Below are 24,445 nucleotides of genomic sequence, written 5' to 3' on the forward strand. Positions count from 1 at the left end.
TGTGAGGCGAGCGGTCTCCCAGCCCGGCGCCTCCGCGAAGCCCCGGGTGGGGGCGGGCGCTGAGGGCACGGGGCCGCCGAGTCCTGGGCGCGGGCTAGGGGCGGGGGCCTGGCGGCGAGGCTGGGTGGCAGAGCCTCCGCCGCCGCTTGGGGAAGTTCCGTGAGCCTGTCCTTCAGCCTGCTGCGCGGAACGGCCACTCTAGAAACCAAGCTTTCTCCGGTGGCCCGTCACGGCCTCTTCCTGGCGCGAGGCCGCCGGAGGAGTGGTGTCCGTGCACCGACTGCGGCCTGGAGAAGCGAAAGGAGAGGGACTGTGACTTTGAACTACAGCCGCGGTGGAGAAGGCTGCCGTTCGTAATCTGGGCGCAAGTTGGCGCCCGGTGCCCACCACGGCGAAGATAGGGCTCCAGTGCAGAGGAGAGCGCCAGCACAGCCAGCCTTCCCGCTGGCCCTGGGCACGTGCCTGGCGGGCAGCGAGGCCTGCGTGGGAGGTGGCTCCTGAGCTTCGTCTGTCCTCGATGCAAATCCAATAACGAGGACACGGTTTTGAGCAAAAGGAAAAAGCCTTATTGCTTTGCTAGCAAAAGGGAAACACAGGGGACGCCTGTCCCAAAGGCTGTGATTTTGCCCATCTGCAGGAGCAAGGGGCTTTTCAAGAGGTGACTCAAAGGCCACATTCCACGTGTTCTCTGTCTGGAGTTGTAATTCACTTGTTAATTTGGGAGACAGTCATTTCTGAGGTCTTCTGCACCATCCCTAAGGTGTAGATTACTTTATTCCTGTGGTGGGTGTGTGCTCAAGGACAGATAACTGCCTTTGATGGGAAAGAAAGGTGATCCTGTTTCCCCTAAGATCAGGGAGAGGGAGAGGAAGAGAAAGAAACCCATCCACATTAAAAATAAATTGCATTGGCAGAGCAGCAAGGGCTATATTCCAAGCATAAAATGGACCACTGTTATACATCCACTGATGATCTGAAACCCTGGGCAATCCAGGGTGCCCATCTTCCCTGCATGACTGGGGAATTCTGGCTGCAGGTGAAGGACCTTGTAAATCACACCTGCACCAAGGTAAGTGCCTGGTAGCAGCTGAGCTGGATACATGGATCCTGCAAAGAATAGATGCTTTACCCAGTAAGCAAAAAAGACAGAAGCGGAACAGACCTCAAGGGATCAGCAATGCCTTATATTAAGCAGTGGAGTCAGTCAGGAATTGGAGGGACACATTTTCAAGGTAGAAAATGGTGGGAGGATGCAGTAAAGATCAGAGTTTTATAATGTTTTAGCAAGACCATGTTATGGGAGGAGACCACTACTTTTGTTAGAATATCAATTTGAGGGGTAAGGAATACTAAAGTACAAAGACTGGTCCAATTTACTGGCAGGCAAGGGTAAATGCAGGTCCCACATAGAAAGGAAGTTGTGGGATAGGTAGGGGGCATGGAGGTTGGATTGAGCTGTTGAATATTGTTGTATTTTGTCTTCTTAAAGATGATCAGAATTTGTATTATAAAGTTACAATACATTGGGGGCAGTTTGAAACAATTGGACCCCATTGAGTTTTGGCCTACTGTTGAGGAATTCATCCAATGATAACTTAATCCAGACATGTTTATAGGGCTGGCAAAGTACCAAAGGAGACCAGGCTGCAAACAGAGCCAACAATCTTGGGCCAAGTGTGGATTGGTGAGATTTAGAAGTTGATCAGTTTAAGTTGATGAATGTGTTATTTTGGGAGTCCAAAGTATATGGCCTAATAAGATCAGGGAGATGCAAGAGAGTTCTGGTAGGATAGAAATCTTTCTGTATTATCTGTGGTTCTAAGAATGGTTCGTGAGGCCTGATCTTGGACCCCACCATCATCAGACGTACTGAGGTGGGTGTGATAAGTCCAGCATACCCATTGCATATAAATCCGGTGTTGTTTCCCTTGCTCTAGCCCATCCAGTATCATTTGTTTTCTTGAGAGCAGAGAGTTGGGATGTGTCTGCGTGCATAGCAGTTGACATGTTGATAAGTTAGTCAGTGACAGTTTCCGTGTTTCCTTGTTTAGAAATGCAATGGGTACATGGTGACTCTCCTAGCAGTATACTGATGAGACAAGCCAGACCTTGGCCATATTGTTTTAGGCATGTAGATTTTCCTGATGTCCAGTATGAGACTGTTTGTAAAGTCAAAGATGATATATAGAAAGCACAAAGAGAAAAGGGAGATTTGAGTGGGAGTCAGATAAGGAATGTTCCTTGAAGCCAGAGTTCCCATGAGGTCAAGCATTTGGAAAGGGCAAAGATGAAGGGGTAGTGAATATGATAAATATAATTTGTCTCTGAGAATTATTTTAAAAATGTGGAAGGATGTCTGAGAAAGTGGCATCCAGGAGAAGAATCAGCTCCTTCCTTGGAAATAATTGAAAGGCGGGACATGTGTAGTCAGGTGGGGCCTATGGAAATAGATTGATAAGAGGCATTACCAGGAATGAGCTTTAAGTTGCTCAAGTGTACCCAAGAAGGTTGGCCTTCTAATTTGGCTGCAGTTGGGATAGTCAGAATAATCCTGAAGGGGCCCTTCCACTTTTCTTGTAAGGGGGCTGTAGGTTGTAGGGAAGAAAGGTATACCAGGTCTCCTATAGAAATAAGAGGAGAGGCTTCTGGAGATTGCAACTGGAGAAGATGGGACAGGGCATATTTCCAGAGGGTGGCCCTGAAATAAGCCAGGGGGGGATTCACAACATTGTAAGAATATTTGGTGATTGAGTTTGAATGGTGGGTGGGACAAGGAGTTCAAATTGGCTAATCATGAGAGGTTTCTTGGGGAGAGCTTAGAGTCTGAGAAGGGCTAAAGGGAGGAGCTTACTCCAATCCAAAAGGATTTCTATAGCTAGTTTGATTAAGATTGCCTTTAAGGTCCTATTTGTCCTTTCAACTTTTCCTGAAGACTGCAGATGATAGGGAATGTGGAAGTGTCATTTTCTATGCAAAAATTTAGCTACTTCTTAGGTAATAGAGGAGATGGGTTTGGGACTGAAGGGAGGCAGGTAAACCAAAACATGGAATTATTTCTTGGAAAAGTAGGGTTGCAACTATAGAAGCCTTTTTATTGGTAGTTGAAAAGGCCTTGACCCATCCAGTAAAGCTGTGTGCCAAGATTAGGAGAGTGGGCTGGGGATGTGGTTCAAGTGGTAGCGCACTCGCCTGGCATGCGCAGGGCGCTGGGTTCAATCCTCAACACCACATAAAAATAAAAAAAGGATATTGTGTCCACCTAAAACTAAAAAATAAATATTAAAAAAAAGATTAGGAGATATTTAATTTTTCTTACAGGGGACATTTAGGTAAAATTAAGTTGCCAGTCCATGGCAGGAAGGGCTCCCCTAACTTGATGTGTGGGAAATGGGGGTGGTCTCACATTGGAATTGGGATTAGCTTTGAGACAGGTGGTACAAGATTGAGAAATTTATTGGAGAATACTATAAATCTAAAGAGGATGGGTTTAGCATATCTCTTTTAGAGTAAGGTAAAGGAATATCCTTCAATGCTTGAAGTCTTTCTGGGGTTATGGTACAGGTGGTGGGGGTTAAAAGAATGCCTAAATATTATACTTGAGGGAAGCAGAGGTGGACTTTGGATTGAGAGACCCAGCACCCCAGGAAGCCAGGGAATTGAGAGGAATGGTAGTGTGGTGTTTGGAGGGTTCAATTGAGGGGCTACAGAGCAGGAGTTTGTCTACATACTGTATGAGATGGCTGGAGAATAAATTCAAAGTTGCCAGGTTGTATTGGAGAGCCTGGTGGGGGATCAGTCAAGGTGAACTGCTGAGAGGAATTAGTGTGTGGGTCAGTCCAGGTAAAGGCAAAAAGTTGGCATGAGACAGGATGGAGGCGAATAGTAAAGAAGGCATCTTTCAGGTCTAGCACTGAAAAATGGGTGGTGTGGGGCAGATATGAGATAGAAGGGTATAGGGGTTGATTTTTCTGATGTCCTGTACTAGCTGGAATTGGCCATTGGGTTTTTTGACTCTGAGGATGGGGGAGTTGTGAGCAAAGTGTGTTGGTGGGAGAAGACAAGCCTGTAGTAAACGGGAGATAATGGGCTTCAAACACATGAGAGTTGAGAAAGTTAGAAGACATTGAGAGAAGGTCAAGTAATGAGGGGTCTTTTAGTTGGATTTGAATAGGGGGGTGGCGATTAGCAGTGTTGGGTTGAGAGGTGTTTCAGATGGTGGAGTTGATTCCAGCTAGTAAGGGATGATCACGAGGCTTAGGGGGAACAGCAGACTAGGCTGGAGTGTATTTAAAAAATGGTGGTGGATTGTAAATGGGGAATGGAGATGGAAGCCTTCAGTTTATGGAGGAAATCTTGGTCCAGTAGGGGGACAAGGCAAGGTGGCATGATGATGAAGGAGTGGGATAGTGTAAGGGATCCAAATGTACAAAAAAGTAAAGAAAGTGTCTTTAATGGCTATATAGGAGTTCTGGAGACTCCCATAATGGAGGTAATTTCTTTGAAAGGGTCCATGTCATTTTGTTAGAAGGGAAAGACTCGCCCAAGTGTCGACCACAAAAGAAACCACTTGGCTGTTTACCATCCCTGTAACCTGGGACTCCTGTGAGGTATCACCCGAGGTGATGGGGCAGTGCAGTCCTGGCCCCCTCATTTCAGTTAATCACTGTAGGGGGCTTGAAAAGCAGGTTGTACCAAGGGGAACTCTTGCTCACATCCTACATGGGCAAGGGAATGGGTACCTGTTGGAGGGGTGGGCTGGGCTGGCTGCAAAATAAAAGGCATGAAAGTAATATATCAGGGCTGGGGTTGTGGCTCAGTGGTAGAGTACTTGCCTAGCATGTGTGAGACACTGGGTTCGACCCTCAGTACCACATGTAAATAAATGAATAAGATAAAGGTCCGTCAACATCTAAAAATAAAAAAGAAGAAAGTAATATATCAGAAAATAAAAATAAAAAGCCAAGAATAGTTTTAAAGCAAGGGCATGACCTGTTGAGCCTACCAGAGGGGTCTATCTTCTAACCAAGAAAAAGCTAGTGCTTGCTTTTTATTTAGAGCAATACAGATCAAAAGGGATTGGTAGGTGTAAGGTTTCAGTGTGGGAGGAGTTTGTTTCAGCACTTCTTGCTGTGGCAGGGGTCTTGCAGTAAATAAGTTAATTGGCACTTGGCAGGCTATGCTTATCTCTGGGAGGCTGTTTTTGAACTTGGAGCTGTGAGCTTGGTTAGGGTGCCAGCATGATTTCTGGCATTCTCGAAACTGGGGGATTCCACCTATTAATTCCCCAAGGAGTGACTTCTCTGCCCAATGACTCAGACATTGGTCAATTCACACATGGCTCATAGATGGTTCCCAACAGTGATGGGTATCCTTCCCTGGGGACAGTTCATTTTCCAGTGTTGTCCGCAGTTGGGACAGGGATTGGTGGGGGAACCTTGGGTTAGGGCAGGCTTGTACCCAGTGTCCTGTCAGCCCGCATTAGAAACGGCCTGGGAAGTGGGTTGGAGGATCTGGTAAGGCCACAAGCATCAGGGGCCTTTCTGGAGTTATAGATGGCTGAGGCCAGGAGTTGATATTTAGCTTTAAGATGTTTTTCTCTCCTTTTTGGCCTTGTCTTCCCAGTTGTTAAAGAAAAGTATCCAGAGTAGTTGCTAAAGAGTCTTGGGACCCTTTTCTAGCTGTCTTAAGTGTTTTATGGATATCAGGTGCAGATCCACCAATAATTTGGACATGGAAAAAGAGTACTGGCAGGAGTATTGAGGTCTAGGGTGGTATTTAATAGCTTCAGTAAGTTGGTCCAAAAAAAAGGCAGGATTTTCATCAGATCCTTACGTGATTTCCCTGATCTTATTAACCAGGGTATAAGAATTGTTTTTATCATGCCCTCAAGGAGGCAGGTAATCATGTGTTGGAGTTTAGTGGACTCTTTTCCAAACTTAGTAGGATTTTCAGAAAATGAACCTAGTCTGTTCTCAATTTGGGACATGTCTGTCACAGAAAAGGGAACATGGAATAGGACCATTCCTTCAGCCCTGGCCATGTCCCAAAGGGGACATATGCTTTGGAAGAAGACTTTTAGATCATGTAAGAGAGATGACAGCAAGGGAGAGGGGGAACGTGGGTAAGGTATTTGGATGGGGGGCAGACAAAGGGGCCAAGGTGCCTTGAGGAGGATGATTGGATGAGGGTGTAAAGGGGCCCTGGGGTCTGTAAGGAGGGGGTCCATCTGCTATTTGGGGGCAGTGAAGGAGGAAGAGAGTTGTGAGCAAGAATGAGCTATAGTGCAGAGCAGGTCTGGCACAGTGAGGACTTTGAGCGAATGTAGAGGAAGGCTTGAAGGTAGGGAACCTCAGGCCATTTGTCATTTCATTGGAGGAAATTGTCCAAATCTTGGAAAATTTTTTGATCAAAGGTCCTGGGTACTAAGCCTAATGAGGCCATTCATTTTGAGGTCAATTTGGAAATGGAAAGTATTAAAATTTCTTAAGGGACAATCTATAGGGGAGTTCTGAGGAATGTACTGGGTAGCTCCCATGTTGGAGAGGTTTGACCTGGGTGGCAGTCTGTACTAGGGCTTCCACCCTAATATTTCACATCCCCAAAAGAATTCCACCAAAGAATGAGAGAGTATTCCCCTACAATCTTAATGGTGGGGTCCCCCAGGGTCCAGACAAGCCAAAGGCAGAGGTCTTAGAAAGGGCACCTTCTGCAAGAAAGCAGAAGGGGTCTTACTTCTTCAGAGAATGAGAAGGCTGGCTGTTGCATGCAGGAACAAAATGGCAAAATGTGGTCTCTGATCTGGAAGTATTAGTGTAAGGGAAGGGAGGGATTGGAGAGGAGAGAGAAAGAGGATTCCTCCAACACCAATAAAGGATCCAGTACAGATCTTTGCCCTATCTACATAGCGATAAGGCAGTAAAAACCTAGCTCAAAAATGGAATCTGTTTCAAGTCACATACCAGCTGCCATTTAGCTAAAGTGGACTACAGAGGGTATAAAGGGGCTCTTTCTACAGGATGGGAGGGAAAGTGGGGGTAGTCCGTCTGGGAATTCAGCCGTAGTTGCATGAGGTTCCCTGACCTCAGAACCATGGGGTGCCAGACAATCAGTGGTCACTTCTAAGGTCTCATTGGCTAGCCCTTTAACGTGACTGTTAGGAAGGAGGTTCCTTAGGACAAGGAAGGGTCACCTTACTCCCATTCCTGGTGAGGAACCAAATGTAAGCAAAAGTGACTGAAGCAGGATCAGACCTCAAAGGATCAGCAATGCGTTTTGTTAAACAGTGGTCAGCCAGGCATCGGAGGGGTGCATTTTCAAGATAGAAAATGATGGGCCTGCCGAAAAGTCAGAGTTTTGTAGTGTTTAGCAAGACTAGATTATGGGAGGAGACAACTACTTTTGGCAGGCTTTTGGTAGGCAGGTGAATTTTGGCTAAGTCATAGTAGGAGAAATTTTGGAAGTGGCAGGGAAAGAGGCCTTGAGCAACCAGAAGAACAATTATCTATTAAGGGAAATTGTTTGTGCTCAGGGCCTAGGTCCTCCTGAGGCATGTGATTTTTCTGTATCCTTCATACCATACCTGAGGAAAGGGAAAAAGAAGAAGGAAAAAGAAAAGGAAGAAGATTTTTTATGACACACTTCAAGATTGCCTGAAGGAGACAGTTAAGAAGTGGCTTGCATTGGGGGTTTGTGTTTATGGTGTCTAGAGGTGGAAAGGTGAAAAATTTGAGGAAATGGCTGGAGGTCCTGGACCTAGATTTCAGACCCTTGTAATCCTCATTAGTGGCTTTAGGTTTTCATTCCAAAGACTGGTAGCTAATAAAGGAGAACCTTAAAGCCCCTGTGGAGAAATAAAGAAGGTTGAACCATGAGTCAGAGAGACTGAAAGTTTATGAAATGGTTGAGAGTCATGTTTACTAACTATATATTATGAGCTACTGTTTAATGTATTTACTGTGTTTTAGGCTTTAAATGTATTCTAGATCTTTCCAACATAACTAATTTTCACCTGAATTAGTGTCATTGTTTTTTCAGAACAAAACATGATGATGCTATGTACCAGACAGTTGTTTAAGTATTTTACATATAACAAGTCTTAATCCTGTTAATGCCATAGGTTTCGTTACTGTCTTTAATTTTAAAAGGGAAGAGACTGAAGTGCTAAAAAATACCTTTCCTGGTCACAAAGTTTGTAAGGGTCAGCTGGAACTAGAACTCAGTTTAGTCTTAGGATTCTTTTTCCTAATTATCCTGTCTTGTCTGTGAATGTTCTCTGTTTATTCAGAGAGCACTTATGAAACTATTACTGTGTCCCTGGTGGTAAGACTGCCCCAAGGTTTTGGAAGAGAATAAGATGCAAGTCTTGCTTTCTTGGAACTTAAGTTCTTTTTTTTTTTTTTTTTTTTTTTTTAAGTTGTAGTTGGACACAATACCTTTTTATTTATTTTTATGTGGTGCTGAGGATCAAACTCAGTGCCTTACACATGCTAGGTGAGCACTCTACCACTGAGCCACAACTCCAGCCCCTTGGAACTTCAGTTCTAATGGAGAAGACCAGTATTAAGCATAGTTTCCCTAATAACCACAACATTGTTATGTGGTAAGTACTTTAAAGAAGTGAAGGATATTGTGTGAATAAAAACAGCAGGGGAGGGCTGGGGTTGTGGCTCAGTGGTAGAGTGCTCACCTAGCATGTATGTGTGAGGCACTGGGTTCGATCCTCAGCACCACATAAAATGAATAAACAAACAAAATAAAGGTATTGTGTCTATCTACAAATAAAATAATAATAATAATAAAAAGCAGGGGAGCACCTAGGGATAGACAAGAAAAGTTGTTCTCTGAGGAAGTGAAGAACTGAAGGATGAATAGAGGTAATTTGGTCAAGGAGATAGGCAAAGAAGAGTAATCTAGTCAGTAAAGAGCCTGAAGTGAAAGAAAGGACTATGGCACGGTCAAGGTGCATGGGAGGGTCCATGTTAGCAAGAGTTGCATAATACAGCACTTTATATGCCATGGTAAGGATTTTGGTTCTGCCATGGTGACATCCATGGTTTAAAAATCACTCAGTGCTCTATGAAAATATGTCGAGAAATAGAGCCTGTTAAGAAGTACTTGGGGGCTGGGGATGTGGCTCAAGCAGTAGCGCGCTCGCCTGGCATGCGTGCAGCCTGGGTTCGATCCTCAGCACCACATACAAAGATATTGTGTTGTGTCCACTGAAAACTAAAAAATAAATATTAAAAAATTCTCTCTCTCTCTCTCTCCCACTCTCTCTTAAAAAAAAAAAAAAGAAGTACTTGGCATAGAAGGGTCAGGGTGTTATAAGCTCACAGATGATTCAGTTATTAATACTAAGATCTAAAAAGATCATTGTAAACTTTTATTTTTTGTCCCACGTGAAGAATGTGCTTACATACCTGTTCCAGTTTCTAAATCAGTTTTCAGTTGAAGAAAATCTTAAATGTTTTACATTGAACTCAGCATCCCATACACTTGTAGATAGCAAATCTAATTTTCAAATTAAATCCTTTTCTATTGTAGAAACACACCGATAATGGGATTTTTAGAGCTCTTATAAACTCTACTTTAAACTCCAGACTAAGTATTTGCACAATTGTATCTTTTATTATGACTTGTTTTGTTTGCATGTTAAAATTAACAAATTGTATTTTCTTAATCTGAATTTATCTGCCTTCTTGTCATCCTTAGTAACATCACCATTCCCTAGTCTCTTGAACTCAATAGTAGTTCAGTTTTGGCTTTTGATATTCCTCTTGCACAGATGGCCAGTTAGGTACAAAAATCCCATTGAATCTAACTCTGCAGTCAATATTTTGTATCCATCCATCCATCCCACTGCCATACTTTTATCTGTAGTTCAGACTTTATTGGCTCTTGTTTCTTCGATTTTCTTGCACCAGCAATAGTCTTCTATAGACTATTTTCTACATTGCAATTAGACTGATTTTCCTAATGCTCAGCCCTTGTTTCATTGCTTCCCATTGGCTAGAAAATAACATTTTTTTCAGTTAACTATTAACATATCACAGTCCACCCCAAAACTATTGGCTTAATATAATGATTTAATTGACAGTTTTATGAAAATCAGGAGATTGGGAAGGACTCACTGGCCATTTTTCTCTGGTGCACATTCTGTCAAGTAAGGTAGCCAGGGATGAAGGATCTACTTCTGATGGCTTCTTTACTCACATGCTTTGTCAGAGATTGCTAGAACATTGTGCTTGCTCAGTTGTCGTCTTCTCCATGTAATCTCTTCAGCAAGGTATGCAGACTTCTTATCTGGTGATTCAAGGTTCCCAGAGCCCTAGATGAAAGCTGTTATCTGTTATGGGGAGCCCATCAGAAAACACTTCAAGTCCGAACTCAAAATCAATGAGAGCGTTATTTACTTGGCCAGGGACTGTCGCCCACTCATAGAGACTGAATCTCTGTAGGAGAACAGCAGCTTCCTGGTCTGTTGTTTGAGAATGTATGGACAAAAACCACAACTCAGTGGCTTGCTTAGCGTCATGTAAGCAAGCCAAGCACAGTAATTAAAACAATAGTAAGCAGAACCTGTGAGCCCTAAGCAGGACCAGAATTTTTCAGTTATCAAGCAAGCAAGTACAGAATCTAGAATAAAGCAATCAGCTTTGCAACTCAGTTGACCACATTCCTGGGTTCAAGCAGGTGCTAGACAGCGGTATCCTGGGTTTGAGTAGGGGTCAGTGGAGGCGAGAATCTATGTCAAAGTCATGTAGACCCACAAGTGTACTCAAATCCAGGATGTAGCTCACCCATGACTACTGCTGCATCCTGAGTAGGGTACAATTAGTGGGGTACAAAGTACATAAAACAATTTTTATAAGAAAACAGCTTTTATTTCAGTTCCTCAGAAACAGCTATTGTAACAGATTTTTTAAAAGGCAGCAAATTGGAGTCTTAGGCCTGTCTATGACAGTTCTTCATAATTGTCTTATCTCATTTATCAAAATCATATCTGTAATCTATGTTTTTTACTAATCTATAACCTATAATTTATACACTCTTATACACTCTTATTGATTATATTTATCAATTCACACCACAACACTATCCTTTTAAAGGCTAAATCATAATCAAGCACAGCCCTTGGTTTAGCTTGAATACAGCTATACATGCTAAACTTTTGCTAACTACCTGCCCTCCCCCAGTTGGAATAATCTCTTTATTGCACAGGTGACTTTATGCTTTATTTTTATTTCTATTATTTAAAAAAAAATTTTTTTTTTTAGTTGTAGTTGGGCACAGTATCTTTATTTTTATGTGGTGCTGAGGATTGAACCCAGTGCCTTATGTGCAAGGTGGGTGCTCTACCAATTAGCTATAGCCCCAGCCCGTGACTTTATGCTTTATAATATATTTATGTGTATATATTCTCCCATTGATAGGACTCCAGATTCTTTAAGGCAAGATTCATATGGGATTTTTTTAATATATTATTTATATTTTGTATATATTCCCTATGAAGCAGAACAAATTCTTTATACCACTTGAGAGGCCCACAATATTTGCTGGATTCTTTTGATATTTTTAATTTAAAACATTTGTAAGTAATACCTATTTAGCATAGGAAAATCAGAAAATTCAAGGAAGAAAAAAACAACTTCCATTAACTTTTTGTTTTATTGATTTAATATTGATTAAATGTTAGTACAAACTTATAAGAATGGTTGAGTATCTAGTATTTGAATGAAAAGTAATAATCATTTATAAACACTTTTTAAATGTGCTAGAAGGAGGTGTTGTGGGAGTTGATAGAACATGGGCATATCACTCTCTCCCAGTCATTGCCCAGCTTGTTTTGCCCACTGTCATTGGAAGCTCAAAGGAATTAATCATTAAATTGTTAAAGTCTTTATCTCCCAGTATCAGTATTAGAGAGGTGAGAGGCATGTTTGTGAATGTTATTATGAAAAACAGGTAAATACTCCAAAGTCTCAGGATCAGCTATATTTTAGGAGCATGTGAAAGAAGAAGAAACGGAGAAGCATTATGAAGAGTGGGAAGATGGTTTGTTTGAGACAGACCCAAGTACTGTGGTCATAAGGAGGGTAACCAACTTTGGAAATCAGAAAATTGGACGGGAGAACCATGATGGTTCGTTTTCCTGACTTCATTTTAAAAATTTTCTGTGGTGGTCAATATTGATAACTGAAGGAAATCCTAATAAACCTAATATTGTCACTTATACCATGTTGCCTGACTTTGGTTATGAAGCTATAATGAACAGCTCCAATCTTGGACAAAGGAAGATGTTTCTGGAGCCAACCCATTCATTCATTGAACACTGTGGTAGGCAACAGAATACAGCTATGAACAAGAAACATGAAGACTATTTGGAAAAAACATACCGTTAAGATGTGAATTCTTGGGCTGGGGTTGTGGCTCAGTGGTAGAGCGCTCACCTAGCACGTGTGAGGCCCTGGGTTCGATCCTCAGCACCGCATAAAAATAAATAAAACAAAATAAAGATATTGTGTACAACTAAAAAATAAATATTAAAAAAAATGTGAATTCTTTCTCGTCATGTTGATTCATCCATTCAAGAAGGAAAACAGAAGAAAAAATATCCTTAGGACAATGTAAGAGGTGTAAGAGAATATAAAACAGTCATCCAATTTCCCTAAAATTTTACAAGATAGTAAAATTATGTAGGATTTTTCACAGAGAAATGAGATGATAGAATACGTGCTAAATTTTGGTTCTCATTTGTAAGCATTAACCCATACATTTGACCATAATTATAAATGAACATATAATTTTTTAATAAAGGCACTATAGTTTGTAATCTTAAGTCTCCCCCACTCCCAAGGTCCAAATATTAAAAGATTTGATAAGCAGCCTGTGGCACATTTAGGAGGAAGTTAGGTCATTGAGGTCATGCCTTTGAAGAGGATATTAGGACCCTGGCTACTTTCTCTTACTGTGTTTCCTGGCTATCTTAAGTTGGGTAGCTTTGCACCACCATACACTTTGTGCTATGGTGTACTGTGCAGCCACAGGCCCATAGGAATGGAACCAAGTGATCATGGATGGAAACCTCTGAAACGGTAAGCCAAAATAAATTTTTCCTCCCTTAAAGTTTTTGTATCTCAAGTATTTTGTCACAATAATGGAAAACTAACAAAAAAGAGGCAAGAACTGAAAGTTCTTTCTCTGTGGCAATTCCTATTTCTCTAACTTGACTTTTTAAACTTGCCTTCAGCTGTCTGATCAAGAAGCAAACAGACTTATAGATGGCTTGTTGCTACTTCCAGAAGGAAAATGGAGTTTCTTGTAGGAGGAAGTAAAAGTTTTACTGAGAATATGAATGGTAGTGAAAAGTAATCTGGAGAAGGAATAAGTTCTTCCCCTGCTCCTCCCTCCATTCCATTTGGCTCTTGTCTTAATGAACATTGCATATACTAGATACTTAGAATAACAAAACTCCTAATTTTATGGAATTTACCATATACAAGGTGGCTTCTCATTTAATCTTCAACATGCCTCACAAGTTAAAAATAGCTGTTTACATTTCAACAATAATAATAAGCATAAGGTCATATTTGCTCTGTGGTAGCCTCTATGTTAAATACTACTTGAGAAGGCATGCAAATTTGCGAAGCATTCTGTATTTTTATGATCATTATTATCCAAAGTACAGGTATGAAGACATGAATTGTGAATATACTATGTATACAAACCAGATATGAAAAATTGTGCTCTATATGCGTAATAAGAATTGTAATGCATACCGCTGTCATATATAAATAATAAAAAAAGGATAAAATTTTTGAGACGGTCTTGCTGAGGGTTTCAGTAAGTTGTTGTAACTGGCTTCAAACTTGTGATCCTTTTGCTTCAGGCTTTTCTTTAAGTGAAATTACAGGTATGCCCCACTGTATCCAGCTACAAATATCATCATTGAGAGACATTCAAATGATAGACCCAAACTTAGGCTTAGATTTATTATTTTTGAAAATCTAAATATATTATAGATGTCGTAAAGTTCTTTTGTAAAACTTTGTTAATATAGTTTTGGAATATTGTCTATTATTTTGTATTTTGTAAGTTGAAAAATGGGTCTGAGAGTTTTCCTCCTGAAGCACATCTTCTAGGAAGGCAACGAAATTTCAGGATTTTCTTTAAGTGTCTGGATAGGTCAAAGGATCTTGGAACTAAATAGGCCCTATAGCAGTTATAACTGGCCACATTAGATTCTCAATTATTTATTTTCATTTCTCTAATTGTCATCAAAGAAAGTAAGAAAATGGTTGAAAACTCAATCTATACAAGACTCCTAATGAAAAGCCCCCCCGCCCCGTACTATTTCACAGTGACAGCCCCTCCCTTTTTTTTCTTATGATGTTTTTTCCTTTAACTTTCATTGTGAAATACAGGACACACAAAGAAGTTTCACCCCAAACAATTAAAAACAACCCTGTCCGTGCCTAAATTTTATTTATTTATTTTAGTTTTAGGTGGACACAGTGATTGACCTTCATTTATTTATTTATTTTTATATGATGCTGAGAATCAAACCCAGGGCCTCATGTATGCAAGGCAAGTGCTCTGCCACTGAGCCACAATCCCAGCCCATATGGCTAAATTTTATATGAAGGAAGCCATTCAATATGTATTTTTTTAATCTCTGTATTCTTCCACTCAGTCATTAAAATCCATCTGCCTTATGTGTGGCTGTAATTGCTTTTTTTTCTGTATAAGTAGTAATTATACAAACATACCACAGTATTTGTTCGTTCCATCTTGTTGGGAATCAGTTTAGTTTTTGACCATTACAAATAATGGTGCCAAGAACTTTCTTGCACACATACGTAATACTATAAAATATATTCTAAGCAGTTGAATTACTGCACCTTAGGGCATTTATTTCATTCCTATAAACAATGAAGCATCAAGTCTTTTGCAGTTCAGGTACCAATTTATTCTTCCCCCAGCAGTATGTGAAAATCCCCATTGCTCCAAATACTTAACAATTGGTATAATCAGTTTCTAGACTTCTAGCAATTCTGTGAATGTGTGCTATCTTACTACATTTTTTGTTGTTATTTTTACATTTTAAAAACAAAACACCAATATAGAAAGCCCCACAAAACAAATATGTAGCTTAATATATTAAATCAAAGAATTTATATCCACCATTCAGGTCAAGAAATAGAACCTCCCAAAGAAAGCTAGTCATTGCCTAGACTTTACCATATAATTTTATAATAATTTTCATGTATTTCTTTATGGTTTTATCACTCAAGAGAACATCATGGATACTAGAATTAATCACACACATTTAAAAATGTTTTATAAATCTTTTAAATATAGAAAAATGTAAGAAAATGGTTAAAGACTCAACCATTTGTTGAGAGGCTCCTTTTCCATTTGTTTCTTTATCAAATTTATCTGTCATTAAGCCTAGACTATTTGACCTATATTTCCCAGAGTCCAGAAAAGTGATTACCAGTCTTTTAAAAAATTGCAGAGCCCAATTAGACATTTTTTTCCCATAATTGCCTCCTACCCCCTCATACTCACTCAATAATAAGGAATAAGTTTTCTTTATCCTCTGTTCCAAAACAGCTGCTGGGTCTAAATGCATGACCAGGCTCAGGTTTGGTCCTTTAATGAAACCCTAGGAAGTGTTTTTTGATTAGAAGGTACTCAGTATCTTGTCTTTGTGATGTTACCAGTCAATAATATTCATTTTCTGCATCCAGTAATTGAGGAATGCAAAAATTTTCATCACTTATTTTACTTAGAATACCTTTTTTTAAAAAAAATCTATTGCTTATCTGTTTGATTATGCAGTGATATAATTCATGTAGGAAATGCAAGAAAATTTTAATTTTTTTGCTCTGATTTACCAGTTTTAAAGTTAATATCCATTGCCTGTCATCCTTTAAAAACATTTTGAGGGCTGGATATAGCTCAGTTGATAGAATGCTTGCCTGGCACACACAAGGCCCTGGGTTCAATCCCTAGCATGCATCAATGAATGAATCAATCAATCAATCAATCTCTCATTTATACATATTCTTTCTGCAGAACCCACTTACTATAAGTAGCTTTTGGTAGCTGCTTTGATACCTAAGATGATATGTTGTTCCAGCCCATTCTATATAGTTCCTGCCCTAGACCTGAAGTCAGTAACTTCTCTGTTTTCTTTAATAGGAAGTACTTCACAATTTTTGGTTCATAGTCATTTCTGTGTTCCTGTCAAGTAACTATAACATCTGAGCCATGTATAAGTTGATTTCTGTTTCTGGTCTTTCCCTTATACTTAGTTTTCTTTTGTTCCTTTTAGGTGAGTGTGTGTGTAAGCTTTGTATGGAAGTGTACACTCCTTTTTTTAAAAAAAAAATCAGATCTTGGACATTATGGGTGATAAATTGTAGGGGGTCCAAATCTCTACTCAGCTCTTAGCATCTCTGTTGCTATTTTATTTGGAGTCTAGTCCTGACTGTTTGTAGCAGAGGCTAACAACTTGAAGGGGTGTTGCTATGTAGATTTGGGAGGACTCTCTTCACTCTGGATTCCTCCTTGATGGGATTTTTGTCCCTTAAATCTGAGCTACTTTGACATCCCAGACTCAGACCTTCCCATTGAAACTGCTGCTCCTGTTCTGTTCCATTTTCTTTCCCCATGTGATTTAGAAAATGCTTTTGCCAGAAAAACCATCCAGCATGAATGTGTCTTGTCCTCCTGGGCTTCTCATTTTTTCAAGAATCCAAGTTTCTGAAACCTTGCATTCTGGATTTTTAGCTCCCTCAAAGAATTATTTGATATATTCAGAGTTTTATAATGGGTTGTTTTTTGGTTTGGTTTGATTTGGTTTTGTACTTGGAATGAACTCAGGGGTACTCTACTATGAACTGTATCTTCATTCTTTTTTATTTTTAATTTGAGGTAGAGTCTTACTGGGTTTCCAGAGCTAGTCTTGATCATGCAGTTCTCCTGCCTCCAGCCTCCTGAAGTCACTAGAAACAGATTTTTATTATACCCAGCTTTATAGTGGTTTTGTATAAAAGGGCAAAAAGTTGGTCTAATACATGCTATTTTGTCATGGCTAAAACCAAAGTCTGTGTAAAATAAGGTTAATAATATTGCAGGTCTCATGGGATTGTGGGAATTATCAATGAGTGATGTATGTAAAGTGCTTAGAAAAGTATCTCATGGCATCCTCACTTTAGCTTGTTTTTTTTTTTTTTTTTTAACCTTTGTTAGCCTCTTGGACAAGACCACAGGTATTTTCTTCATTCAATTCTCTGGTATCTATCATTCCCTCAGTACATATACATTCCCTTCATAATTGTATAGAATTTTAGTTTTGGCCTTTAAAACAACTTTTAAGGGCTGGGACTCAGAGGTAGAGCACTCACCTAGCACTTGCAAGGCCCTGGGTTCGATCCTCAGCATCACATAAAAATAAATAAATAAAACAAAATTTTAAAGTTGTGCAGCAATTATTAGTTTCCTAAAATTAAGTACACATGGATTCAACCCCTGGTATCACAATAGTTATCGTCACCATCTTGGTCATCCCTTTTTAAAATGTCCTTTTATATCATTCCTCTTGATCTCTTTTTTGAAATTTCCATCAAACCTGTGTTAGAATGCTTCAATCTCTTATGAATCTTAATCTCTCCTAAACATTTTTTTATTGAGGTCTAACTGATACATAGTAAAATAGGCAGAGATTAAGGGAAGAGTTTGGTCCATTTTTTTCCCCAAGTTTGATCCGTTTTGACTGATGGTTACACCTGTTTAATCCACAACTTCATTCAGCTCTAGGAAATTCCCGTAGCTCCTAAAAGTTTCCTCATGCTCTTCTGGTCATTCCTCCATTCACAGAGCAACCTTTGATTTCAATCATTACAAATTAAATTTTCCTCTTGTAGAACTTCAGGCAAATGGAATGTTGGATTGGAGATATAGGTCATTGGTAGAGCACTTGCCTAGCATGTGCAAGGCACTAGGTTTTATCTTTAATGCCAGAAAGAAAGGGTTGGAAGAGAATATTAACTGTGTTCTCTATTGTTTAGCTTTTTTGGTTAAGCATAGTGTTTCTGAGATTAATCCATGTTGCATATATTGAGTTAATTCCTTTTGTTTTCTTCTCAGTCTTCATTGTATAAGCATCTACCAGTTGTTTATTCATTCTTCTGTTTATTGATGAGTACATGAGCTACATCCAATTATTGGCTATGATGAAAAAAGCAACTATAAACATTGTTATACAAGTATTTTTTAGTTTTTCTTGGATTAATACTTAGAGAAGTTGTTAGATCATTGATATTTTTATAGGTTTAGATGCATATTTAACTTTTTTAAACTATCAGTTTTCAGAATGGTACCATTTTATATTTTAATCATTGCATTGGGCTTTAAAGCCCAATTTAAAGTAGTATCTTTTGTATATTTTTAGAATCCTTGTTTTTATTCTTTTCATATTAGGGATTGAACCCAAGAAATACTACCTCTGAACTGCATCTCAGCCCTTTTTAAAATTTTGATATGGGGTCTGGCTAAGTTGCCCGAACTGTCCTTGAACTCCTAATCCTCTTGCCTCAGCCTCCTGAGTAACTGGGGTTGTAGGCATGTACTACTGTACCTGGCTTTTTTTTTTTTTAATAAAGCCTTTATTGATATAGCTAAAATAAAATCTATTCATTTTAGTATAGTTCAATGATTTTTGATAAGCGCATGTATCCAGTGACTATCCTTACAATCAGTAAAGTATGTCTTTACCCCAAAAGTTTTCCTTGTGCCACTTCCCAGTTAGTGACCACCCCTATTTCTCCCATATGAGTCCATATCCCATGTACTTCTCCATGTTTCTCGGCTCTGAATCTAGTAGCTGTGCAGATTTAGCCTCTTCCCTAACTTCTGGGATTCTGTTACATTGCTGGTCTATGGATACATGATATCTTGGCTTTAATATCACTATAAAAAGGAAAGGTGGGAAGAATTTTTAAAAAAATACAGAAAATTGTTATCCAAATCTAGTGTCTGGATTTAACAAATGTTCAAGTTTTGCGTTGTTTGCTTCAAATATCTGTAAAAGAGGGAGATATTATGTGTAACTGGAGTTTAAGTCTTAGTTCCTTTTCAGTTTCCTTTCTCAGAAATGGTCACTTTCCTGAAGTTGGTGAGTTCATTCCCATGCATAGTGTATTTTTAAATATTTAAATGTAATGTATTTCAAATTTCTATATAAAGTTACATAATTATCAGTTATTTTCACTTAAAATTGTTTTTTAATTTAACTATATTGCATCCTTATATGAATTTTGTTTACCCATTCCTCTACTAGTGTAATTTCCTGTTGTCTTTATTACTACATGTGTTTCCCATTTCTCACATACTTGCCATTTTTTCCAGGTTAGTGGTTTGGAAACATAACTCATCTTCTGATTTGCCTTTCTCTGATTACTAGTGAAGCTGAGTATCTTTTCATCTGTGTGTGTGTGTGTGTGTGTGTGTGTGTGTATTGCCTCTTTATATTTTTAACCCATTTTCATTAGGATATTTGTATCCAGATATAGATTATCAGCACTTTGTCTCTTTAATATAGATATTAAAAATTTTATTCTCACACGTTTTGAGTTTGTGTTGTTGTAGCAACATATGCTTTAAATTCTGCTTTAACCAGATATGTGGAAAGAGGTTTTAATACTCTCCCATTCTTAATGCTCCTCTTTTCTTTTTTTCTAGCCACAACTTGGAACAGGTGTTTGGCATGTTTAGATACTAGGAAACACTTATGTTTACGCCTGCATTTGAAAATGGCAGAAGGAAACAACAATGAAGAAGTAATTCACTTGAACAACTTTCACTGCCATCGGAGACAAGGTAAGTTGTCTGTTCTTACTTGGCAGTGTCTTTCAAATTAGCCACTTAGAATCTAGAGATATTCTTTTTTTTTTTTTTTTTTGCTATTTTTAATTTGTTATATATTGACAGCAGAGTGCATTGCAATTTATATTACACATGTACACATATATAGAGCACAATTTTTCATATCTCTGGTTGTACACAAAGTTAGAGTTGGTATATTCTATTTTTAGACCTCAGAACATCAGGCTTAAAAGGACTTGTCAGACTAAAATTGTGTCAGATGATGATGCCTGCTGGAATGAATGAAGTTCAAGAATCATCATCACACTGGGTAAAATCTCATGCCTAGAATCTCAGCTAGTTGGCTGAGGCAGGAGAATTGCAGGTTCAAGGCCAGCCTGGTCAACTTAATGAGACCCTGTCTCAAAATAAAAAAATTAAAAGAGCTGAAAATGTGAACTAATGGTAACACACCATTGGATTCAGTGCCACTACCACCAAAAAGAGAGAAAAAAAAAAGAATTACCCATCACAATAGATTAGTACCCTATTAATGAGCTAGCCAAAAAGCTGTGAATGTGCAGTCAATGGGTCTGAAGAGGTGAGATTTTAGGACAGTGTCAGTTCTTTGTTTTTGAAGGAATGATAATTGTGCAGGAGTACTCCTAGGAGCTTAGTCAGAGGAAATATACAGCTTCAGCTTGGTGAATATTGCCATTTGCTCACCAGAATATCTGTCCCAAGTTTCCCTCTACTCCAACATGTATAAGATTTTCCATTTCTTACATACTTGTTATTTTCTAAAAGGAGTGCAATTCAAGGCCTATAGGATTTAAAATACTATAGGCACAACTAAGTAGTCTTTCCCTTTTATGATAGTTACTTTTCTTTTTTTGTCAGAAGATTCTGACTTAGCTTCATTGAGAATTAATTTTAGGACATTTTGTTTACTTGTTTTATAGTGTTTAAAATCTTGACAAATTCATTTGAAGAGAAGGGTCCTGCATTTCTTTAAAAGTCCTTCCTATCAAATCCTAATTCATATTTATACTGGGGCTAAAAAGAAAAAAATCATGCTGATGAGTAGGAAAAGAATCCCTATTTATTTCTTGCAAGTACAAACTTCATAGAAGAGGCTATACTGGTTTTGTTTTCCTCCACTGATATATTTTTGTGCTTATGAAGATGATTTTTTTCCAGCAAGAGAATAAATTATATATATTTGTCTTTTAGAACATTGAACAACTTTTGTTAAGTCAATAAATTGAGTAAAATAGATAAACTTAATATATACAAATTAAAAGTATAAAAGAAATACTGATTTTTAGAATTTTATTAATAGTGTATTGTAGCTTGGTTGTGATTTTAGCCATAATGCATTGTGATTCAGAAAGTTTTAAATCTTGGTTATAACTTGTTTATATGATCATTTATAGATTTTCCTCACATGTATATATAATTAATGTTGTTGTTACTTTTTAATTGGGCTTTAAATATACCTAAATACATTTTCTTTATGAAAACTAATTCCTTTTGGAAAATTATTAATTTGGAGAGTGTATTTTCAGCTAGACAAGTATATATACTCTATACCCATCACAAGGACTTTTTAAAAACATACAGCATTATTTTTACTAGCTGCATTAATAATTTTCATTATACCAACCTCTGTTGGTTCTTTTAAGAATGAATTTCAGTGACTTAATAAATGACATACAACATTTCCATCTGAAGAGTCCCTTATGCCTCTTTGTAGTCACTCCTCACCCCACTTCTGGCCTCAGGAAACCACTGATATGCTGCTTGTCACTATTTAACTTCATATAAATGGTACCATATAGTACATTCTCTTTATACTAGAATTATTTTGGTTCACATAACATTTTTGAGATTCATCCATGTGTTGTATATATTGATAATTCATCCCACCCTCACCTCACAGTTCTCTCCAGTAATGGGGATCTAAACCAGGTCTCTCACATGCTAGCAAGCACACCAACACTGAACCAATTTTGTAGGCCTCATTCCTTTTTTTTTTTTTTAAAGAGAGAATTTTTTAATATTTATTTTTTAGCTTTTCAGTGGACACAACATCTTTATTTTTATGTGGTGCTGAGGATCGAACCCAGTGCCCCGTGCATGCCAGGCGAGCGCGCTACTGCTTGAGCCACATCCCCAGCCCCCTCGTTCCTTTTTAATTGCTAAATAGCATTCTACTTTCTCACCTAAAACTTTCCACCCAGTGTAAATAGGCTTAAAAATGAAGATAAAGGTTGATAGTATAAGTGTAGAAAATATACATCATACAAATAGCAAATAAAAGAGCTAGTTTGTCTGTAGAATTTCAGATAAAGTAGAAATTCCAGGCTAAAGTACTAGTGAAGATAGTACTAAGTTCATAATAATGAAAGGGTTGAAGAATGTGGAAGAAAAAAATAATTCTAATTCCTGTATACTAAGAAACATATACAAAGAAAAAATTAACAGAACTAAAAAGGGAATTAGACAAACTGACAATCGAAATGGGAGATTTAACATTCCTTTCAATAATTGAGAACGAGCATGCATACACAAACTGTATGAATAGAGAAGATAGGAAGAACGTGATCAATAAACTTGACAAATTATGCATATGAAATACCGCATCTGGTATATTGACCAATATTTACCATATTGAGGGCCACATAACCATTTTCAAATTTCAGGGAAATGTCTGAAGCAAGAATATAGCAAGTTCCAGGCCAGCCTGAAATATGTAGCAAGACCTCCATCTTAAAAACAAAAAAATTATTTTCAGGGGATTTGAATCATACACATTATATACTCTAACCACATTGGAATTAAGCCAAAAATCAGTTATAAAAATATTACTAGAAAATACTTATATGTATGTATAGAAAATAGGAATACACATAGAACTGCTCGTTATAATAGATATCACCAAAAAAATTAGAAAATAATTTTAGTTGCATGCTAACGAAAACAGATTCTGTTGAAGTTTATGAGATGCATGGAATACCATGTTTTGAAGAAAACTTACCTAAAACATATGTATTAGGTAAGAAATAAAGCTGGAGAATTAATAATATAAACTAGGATTCAGCAAACCTAAACGGTCAAATAATTAATACTTTAGCCTTGCAGGCCATGTTGTCTCTGTTGCTACTCAGGGATAACATTTTATCTACTAAAATTGAATATATACTTACTCTGTGATTCTGTGATTCCATTCCTAGAATATACCCAATAGAAACAAACACAGCTGAGATATGTACAAGGACATTCATAATAGCATTATCCAAAGTAGCATAAATTACACCAAAACAAATGTCCATTCAGAGAAAAATAATTTGTGATATGCATATAATAGAATCCATACAACAAAGAGAACTACAACAACATGCAACATGGATGCATCTGAAAGGTGTTATTTGCAAGAAAGCTGGACTCAGAAGAATACAAACAAGGAAAAATAATCTGTAGAGCTAGAACCTCCTACCTTTAGGAATGACAGACAGTGTAATGCTTGAGAGAGAACAGGGAGGCTACTATTGTCCTAGAAATATTTCCTGACTTTGTGACGGTTATACACATATGGGCCTTTTAATTCACAGAACTGAACACTTGGATTTGTAGGCTTTGCTCTATTGTGGCTTAATTTTTTAAGATTGTTATTTGTGCACTTATTTATTTACTTATTTATCTTGTGGTGCTGGAATTAAATCCAGAAGCACTTTGCCACTAAGCTATATCCCCATCCCTTTTTATTTTTTTTTGAAACAGGGTCTCACTAAGTTGCTAGCCTGGCTTTGAACTTGTAATCCTTCTGCCTTGGCCTCTGGAGGCACTTGGATTACAAGTATACACCACCATTCCATGCTTACCCCCCAGACCTTTTTATTTTATATTGTAACAGGATCATGCTAAGTTGTCAGGCTAGACTCAAACTTTTTAATTCTTGCAAGACACAATAGTTCACTCCTGTAATCCAGTGACCTAGGAGGCTAAGGCAGGAGAATCTCAAGTTTAAGGCCAGCCTCAGCCATTTAGCAAGACCCTCAGCAACTCAGTAAGACCCTGTCCCAGAAGAAAAATTAAAAGGACACAGGATGGGTCTGGGGTTGTGGCTCAGTGGTGGAGCACTTGCCTCACATGCATGAGGCACTGAGTTTGATCCTCTTCACCATATGAAAGTAAATAAATAAAGATATTGTGTTTATCTACAACTAAAAAAAAAATTAAAAAAGAAAAAAAGGATTCAGAATGTAGTTCAGTGGTAAAGCACTCATGGGTTCAATTCCCAGTACCACTCCAAAAGAAAAGAAGAAAAAAACTTGAGGTTTCCTTTCCTTAGTCTCCTGAGGAAGTAGGATTACAGGCATGTACCACTTCACCTGTCTTAAGTGTGTTTTTGTGTGCTTATATGGTGTGGTATTTTGTTTTTACAGTGCTGAAAATTGAATCCAGTCTCAGACATACTAGACTACTCTGTACCCTAGTCTTTTTTTTAGTTTTCATTTTGAGCAGGGTCTCATTAAATTGCTAGACTGGCTTTGAACTCAAAATCCTCCTG

At 38.3% G+C, this 24,445-nt stretch overlaps 1 protein-coding gene across 5 annotated transcripts in view; it reads left to right on the plus strand.

The window, feature by feature from the left end:
* Rnf216 (ring finger protein 216) overlaps nucleotides 1–24,445 on the plus strand; it is a 139,583-nt gene that overhangs the window by 182 nt on the left and 114,956 nt on the right. For all 5 annotated transcript variants that reach the window (XM_040278660.2, XM_078023642.1, XM_078023643.1 and 2 more), the window contains exon 2: nucleotides 19,750–19,887. In XM_040278660.2, coding sequence (XP_040134594.1) covers nucleotides 19,821–19,887 — 67 coding nt within the window. In that variant the 5' untranslated portion in view covers nucleotides 19,750–19,820. The remainder of the gene's footprint in view (nucleotides 1–19,749; nucleotides 19,888–24,445) is intronic.

Source organism: Ictidomys tridecemlineatus, chromosome 10 (genome assembly GCF_052094955.1).
Source record: "Ictidomys tridecemlineatus isolate mIctTri1 chromosome 10, mIctTri1.hap1, whole genome shotgun sequence".
Lineage (NCBI taxonomy): Eukaryota > Metazoa > Chordata > Mammalia > Rodentia > Sciuridae > Ictidomys > Ictidomys tridecemlineatus.